This window comes from Aptenodytes forsteri, unplaced genomic scaffold, assembly GCF_000699145.1.
Source record: "Aptenodytes forsteri isolate BGI_AS27 unplaced genomic scaffold, ASM69914v1 Scaffold597, whole genome shotgun sequence".
Lineage (NCBI taxonomy): Eukaryota > Metazoa > Chordata > Aves > Sphenisciformes > Spheniscidae > Aptenodytes > Aptenodytes forsteri.
In genome coordinates, this window is record NW_008795489.1 from 525750 (window position 1) to 533043 (window position 7294).

General features: G+C 39.4%; 1 protein-coding gene across 1 annotated transcript; it reads right to left on the reverse strand.

Moving 5' to 3' along the window:
* Positions 1 to 2945: 2945 nt before the first annotated feature.
* On the reverse strand, positions 2946 to 7294 carry MRPS30 (mitochondrial ribosomal protein S30; the record flags this gene model as incomplete). Its single annotated transcript, XM_009281388.2, has 5 exons — positions 2946 to 3412; positions 4845 to 5021; positions 5542 to 5644; positions 6716 to 6861; positions 7120 to 7294. Coding segments are annotated over 5 exons (870 nt in total), but the record flags the coding sequence as incomplete, so codon positions are not given.

Consider the following 7294-nt stretch of genomic DNA (forward strand, 5'->3'; position numbering starts at 1 on the left):
AAAAAGCAGTTCTTGTGCAATCTCCTCTGCAAGCCTTCTTGAGGCTACGTTTATTAGACTCAGTTTTGATCCACAGGACATTATTCTTTTGTACCAGACCAGACTTTGTACTAACTCAGTGCAAACTTCACAGATCTCCTACACTGGTGCACTTTGGTTATACTACTGGTTGAGGATGGCTCATTTTAGCATAGGATGCACTGGAAAGCCACTTTCATTGCTTCCATCAGAGATACGCTGCCAGTATGCACGGTCTCTACAGAGCCAGCAGGCTAAGTTGACAATAGACTATCTCACCAACAGCCAACTTCAAGAGTTGCTCTTGCCTCAGGGAAAAAAAACCCAGTGGAGCTCCAGAACAAGGAAACCTTCATCTGTTTCTGAGACAAAAGGAGCAGTTGTCTTCTCCAATGACAGAAAACCTGAGTACAGCAGAGATCAGGAGAGACTTCTGCATGACCAAGTAGACACTATAAAAGTTGAAGCTATTTCTCCTGTCTGAAAGGAAAGAGACAGGAGATCTATCGACCCCAACAACCTAGTGCAACATGACCCTGTATAGATACAAGAAAGTTTCAGAGTCTTCCTGTCTCCTTTCTGCTTTAATTTTGGGAGAGGCTGCTTAGGCAGTTCCATTCCAAGTCACGACTTGCAGTCTCATGATCTGAAACAACAGTACAGGTAGAATTTCATAGATCAGTCACCCACTTGAAGGTGATACAAGTTTTAAGCAAAATAGTTCAGTACTAGAGAAAATACTTGTCTCATTATGTAAAACCAAATCTTATTTTTAGATTCCACCTTATGTTCCCTTATGATATGCTCCAATAGGCCTAGGTAGAAATTAATAAAGGAAAAAGGATCCAAACTTGGAGATTTCCATCCTGTGTTCTTTGAATCGCCTTTCTTTGTTTCTTTTAAACAGCAAACTCAACTAAATAGAGTGCGAAAGAACAATGCTCCCATGAGACTTAAAGGAGTAGAATCATGGGAGGTTTCTGCTGAGCAAAGCTCAAGAACAGGAATGCTGCAGCTTCTAAGTTTTCTACTTTTAAACATTCGGTAGCTATACAATCTTTAAAGAAAAAAAAATGAGCTTTCTTTTGACTTTATCATTGTAAGGCAACATTAAACACCCTGATCAGATGAGTACAAGATGAAAGATTGCTGTAGAAAACTGCATACATTACGATGGCTCAACTTTGCTAGTCAGTGACAAAAAAGCAAAACAAAGCCTATTACACGTTTTCCTCAGTAGAAGGTAAAACAGTGCCATCCACTGCTTCTCCAGGGTACCCCCTTGCCTTTTGAGATAGCTGCAGAAAGCGGAAGTTGGTACTTTGCAATTACAAAATAGCCAGCTCTCGCTAAGCCCTCCCTTCCTCTCTCACTCCAACACTGGGTTTTTCCACCAGGTTACACATCTACAGTGGTATTTCAGTTACTAGTAAAGCTGCGCGAAGGAAAAAAAGTTCTTTGAACTTGCTCTACTACAGCTGAAACTTCAGGATAGACAAAGGCTGAATTACAGAAAAAATGAGCGCTTTTTTACCCTGGGAGCAGGAGTTTCTTTGGCTTTACATGTCAGCTTTCCACAGCCGCTACTTGTATGCAACTCATACAGTTTCAAGCTTAAGGTAATACCATATTGCACCAACTGTAAAGATTGTCTGCAGGGTCAGAATACCCAACTGTTTTTTTTAATATCCTTCCATTCATTTTGCATCATCCCTTTATCACACCAGAATACAAGTACCACTCACTCACTTTTAAGCTACATCACAGGTCATTCTCTATAATCAACATGCCTACCCAGCAGTTTATCTTCTGTTCCTACATGGAACATTCGTTTAATCCAAGGATCAGAAGTGATCAGAACTAGTAATACTCAAGCATTGTTAAGACAAAAAGAGTGCTTAAGGACTTTTTACATCTGTTGAAAAGAAACCAGTACTCATGCACATCTTGCTTACCTAGATTATCCCCTGCTGGTGGAGAAAGTGGCAACTATAGCTCGTTCCAACATTAGCAAAGTACCAATCAAGTAAGAGTCTACAATTACCTCATCTTTCATTAGCAAAATACTCTGAACGCCAGTTTACAACAGGAAGCAGGATCCCCAGTTGCTCAGGCTGAAGAACGCGCAGGCAAGTATTTGAACAGGAGTCACATATGATTCAGTACTCTCTCTTTAAAAACAAACTATTTGACTTTTAACAAGAACACTGGAAAATTGCAAAAAGGTCAGTCGCAGTGTACAGAACTATGTAAAATTCTAGGCATGTTTAATTACCTCAAAACCAGATACACCTTGTTGATAAGTAAATATTCCTAAACAGTCCTTAAATCTTGTATCTCATTAACCGCAGATCCTAGTCATGGTCTGGGCTGACCTGTGGTCTACTAAAACCAGCCTTAAGACATACAAATATCAGCAATGTAGACATCAAGATGTCTACAGCTGAAATCCAGGTCTCAAGCTAAAGGGAAAACTGTAGACTCCAAGTACATTTGAGAGTTCTCTCTGTGGTGCCTGAGGTGGCAGCTTAAAAATGTGTATACATGTTCATAATAGACTCTTTGGAAGCAAGTTTCATTGTGTTTATACTACTGCTCAAAAAAATGTCTAAAGATTTCCCTTGCTATGTAACTAAATTCCCAACCATTCACTTTTAAGAAACATTTTTTATTCTGAGTTCACTTTCTCTTTAGAATGAGTAAGCATTTAAGACAATTAATTTATGTTCAGGCACAAAATGAGAAGTTTTTCACTGGTCGCAAGTATCAAGACAGCAGTTACCTAGCAACATAATCAGATGGTCATATGAATTCATACTTTGCTGTGATAGTTCAACACAGAGCTATGGATCTGCTACAAGAAAGTATTCACGTGACTTTAAACTAGTGCATTACACTTCTAACAGGAAATACACAAAAGACATTAAGGTGTTCTAGACCTTTATTTTTCAGTGTACAGTATAATACATTTAAAATAAAGAAATAAGGCCCAAATACCACAAAAGATGTATATAGTGTTTGCTAGACAAATACTTGACTAAGAACAAGGCATATTCTAGCCCATAATTCATGGAGTTACAATGAAGTTCAGGCACATAAACAGGAATATTTTATTGTTCAATGATTTACAACTCTTTTGGTCTGTTTAACAGAAAACGAACCAACTGAAGCAGAACTTCATCATTAAAGCCTTTCACACTACCATCTTCCACAACATCATACAACGGCTTACTGTCTGTACCCCAACAGATATTCTTCCGAGGGTTATTTTGAATAGTTTCTACAGTTAGTGCTAAAGTATTCAGCTGGTAACAAAAGAAAGCAAAGTATTTTCCATCAGTCACTACTGCCTGCGATACAAAAGGACGGGTCACATCTGCTTCATTCCAGAATCCTACAAAATAAAGAAACACCACTAGTTATACAGGACTCGAAATTCCTATCAGCACACATATTAAAACCCCAATCCTGAAACACAGAAAAATAGTGGGAATTGCAGCAGCCACTTAGCAGGGAAAAAAGTCCTGTCTGCTTTGGCAACACAAGCATTCTTCATACAGACTAACTAAAATGCAACCACCAATTAAGGGTATTTCCAAGATCAGGGGGACAGTGGCATATTTGCATTTTGTACATAGTTCCCTATCACTGACTGATAAAAACCCCACACTGGTCAGCCAAGTGACTTTTCAAAATTACCCAAGTTATTAGTGCATCCAAGTCCTTCAAGTGATGTGAGGGGAAACGTCTTTCAACTATTCCACACTTCTCACAGGGCAGTGAACATTTGTTTCACGACAGAAGCATGTATATGTATGCATGAGCATAACTGACTATAGTAACCAGCGAGACCACAGCAAGAACACTATGTCAGTAAGTATTAATGCTTCAAACAACCCCCGCTGAGCATTAATAGTCTTTTTAAAATATTTTCTTTACATATTTATGCATGTGTGCTAGCACACACAGTAATATTATTGGAAGATATTTGGTACCATGTGCAATGAACACCACTAGAAACTGTTACAGAACAAAGAGCTAGCTTCATAGATTTGAATCGTACTGTCCTTTTAACTCTTAATGTGCTTACAACTGTAACCAGCTTTGAAGCCAAGACTTACTTGACTTCAATGTTTTATGTCCACAAAAAAAGTCAAGCTTTCTAACATACCATTACATAAAAAATTTGATGCAGAGCCAGTAATATACATCATAGTCAAAGGATTTTCTTCCATGTGTTGTTTCACAAGTGAAACTACAAACCAGCAGGTATCTTCTAGTAACACTAGGTAACAATTGTATTTACATGAATAAGCAAAAGACTGATCTGATCTATCCATCCAGGTCTTCTATGCCTAGACAAACATAGGCATAAAATCCTAAAGTAAGGCTGCTGACATTTTTCTTTCATTTACTGTAGTTTCATAGAATTGACATTTCTGAAACAAGGGGCTAAGCAGCATAGCTGCTTCAGGAAAAAAAACCAAACAACCCTGCTTGGTATCTACCACCTTTCCCCATAGCAAGTGTGGAGTGAGCATGTCGATGTAGGACTGAGGTTTTTGCACAGGCTTAGTGTTATATATGAAAAAATATTTTTCTGTGTAATTATTTCTCCCTGAGTCAAAGTACTCAAAGACAAAGTCTTAACTAATTCCCTTGTATAAGGTCTGCTTCATTCATTGGTTCAATTAAATTTTCGAAGACCTACTTAAAGGATGGTCTTCAGAAGAAAAAGCATGAGAAAGGTGGTGGGAAGAAAAGGTTAGAGAACTTTATAGTAGGCATTCATCACCAGGAAGAATTTATCAAGCTGACTGTCTCACCTTGATACATTGCTTGTGCTGCTGTCCAGGCAAAGAGACTTGCAATACCATTAGCTCGATAAACAACTTCAATCTGATCCTCAAGATTTGCTCTTATAAACCTCTCTCGTTTTAGTTTATCAGGAATAAGATGAAACTGGGTGTGTCCGTAACAGCATGGATCTGCTACCTTTGATCCTGTGTCCCCCAAAAAGAAAAAAAATTAAGTCAGAGAGCGCTCTTTATTATGCACACAAACACATCTTTATTATCAGCCTTCAAACAACAGAAGGTTAGAACCTCTACTCTAGATCTGTATAAATGTTGAGATTCCTCCATTTCTCAGTGAGACTGGAGGGCTTGCCCAACTCCAAAGGGCAAGAGATCACATACTAAAATGTCTCTGACGAGATGTATCAAAATTCAAAGCCAGTTTTCTGGCAATTTTCTGTTCAACCCAACTCCTTCAAGCAAATCTGGACAGAGTACTATACCCACAGGAGGATGCTACTCCCCTCCTATTGCCTAACTGACATGGAATCTCAATAGAGATTTATATACTATATATATTTATATAGTATAGTTATATATAAAAATACGTAATTTTTTTTCTGTTGATGGGAGGAGAAAGGTCAGAAGGGCTGGTATTGGGGGGAGTGTCGTTTTGGTTTTTTTATGCAAAAGAAGTAGTTAACATTTCATGACTTGAAACTCTTACCTATATATACCTTGTTTTCGTACTGCTTTTTGAACAACGGCAGTTTGGATGGTTTGTGATCAATAACAGGAACATCTCCAAGATCTGACTCCAGCGGTACAATCTTGAAGGAAGTAGAAGAAAAAAAAGCCATGACGTAAGTCACGTTTCTGACATCAGGCCTCATATAACATGCCACTTTCTGGTGAGACAGCAGAAAGTGTAAGTCTTGCTTACATACACCATATATATAACTTTAAGCAAAACTGACTTTTTGCAACAGAACTTCTTGTCTTGTGATGAATGCTAGTACACGCATCTTACATTGATGTCTGAATTTTCTGCGATATACAAAAAACATTGTGTGAAATGGTGCTAACAAAGCTGCCAATTGGTACTATCTTCAAAACCAGAACCTGCTTCTGTAGAAGATGAGCAAAAACATTTCTAGCAGCAGTCAATAAACTAACTTGAACCAGCAGAGTGGTTTTACAGGTATTCAATGTTTTGCACTATGTAACATTTTTGATTGCCTAGACAGTTCTCCCAAAATGCCAAGGTTTGTAACATCTGACAGTATTAACCTAAGAAAATTGTACAATTAAGTTAGCAAGAAGTGTTTAGCATTTCCAGAAAATGGAGCACAGTTTTCTGTTTGTAGTGGAAACTGGGCAACAGACACTCACAGGCTACACAATTACCACTGTATAAACCTACAAGAAAAAGATTAGAATACTGAATCAGCTTCCAGAAAACTGAGCATTCAAGAAAACAACTGTAAAGCAGTACTAACAGGTAACAGAGCTCACATTCAGATTATATATTCTCTCTCTTACGCCATTCTTTTCTTCTCCATTTCTCTTATTCTCCTCCACTGAGAGAACGTTCCACACCACATTTCTTATTCTTGCCACCACTTACAAGCATAAAAGGTTAAAAATTCCATTTAATTAAGTGTAACAACATGCATTTTATCTAAAGCACACAGATAACCAACTTGTAGATATTGAGAGAGTCTTCTGAACTTCAAAGCGCTTACAAGGTAGTAAGGGCATTAAGACTTGAAAAATGCACAAATGTGCTACATGCCCAATTAACCAGGTCCTCCACGTACTACCTATTGCATGGTTTCAGTGGCAGTCAGAAACATAAGTGAAAATGCGTGTGATTAACTTGCTGTTGAAAATATCCACACCTCTGGAAGCTGCTTTGGTACACGGATCTGGAGGTGTGGGTTATCATCTATCTGAAATCGCACAGGATCAACTCTACCCTTTCGATGTCCATGAACAACAACTTCCTCACCGTGATGCCAGTAGTAGTTAACTTCAGGTTTTAGATCTGAAACAGAACAGAGGGATAGAGAGAAATAGAGATCGCCCTTTTGCATTTAAACCCCTCCCAATTCTTGTTCTGTAGCTGCAGTAAAACAGAAAAACCAAAATCCACTCGCACCATGTGGGACGATGGGGACAAGCTGAATTACTAGTGATGGTCTGAACAACTCAGCTACACCAGGGACACTCCTGCCGGGTTCGCAGACCGGCCCCCCCGCCCAAGGGCTCCCACTTCCCTCTCCCTCCCACCCCCGTTCCACACCAAGGGAGGAGGCAGCCAGCAGCGGGTTGCGACCGCACAGGAAAGCGGCGAGGGTGGAGACGAGCTGCGTAAGGAACGGCCCAGGGGTGTGATCCTGGTCGCGGTAGAGGAACGGCCGCTTCTTATTCTGGTAGAAGCTCTCCTGCAGGAGGGCGTCGCAGGCCAGGGAACGCAG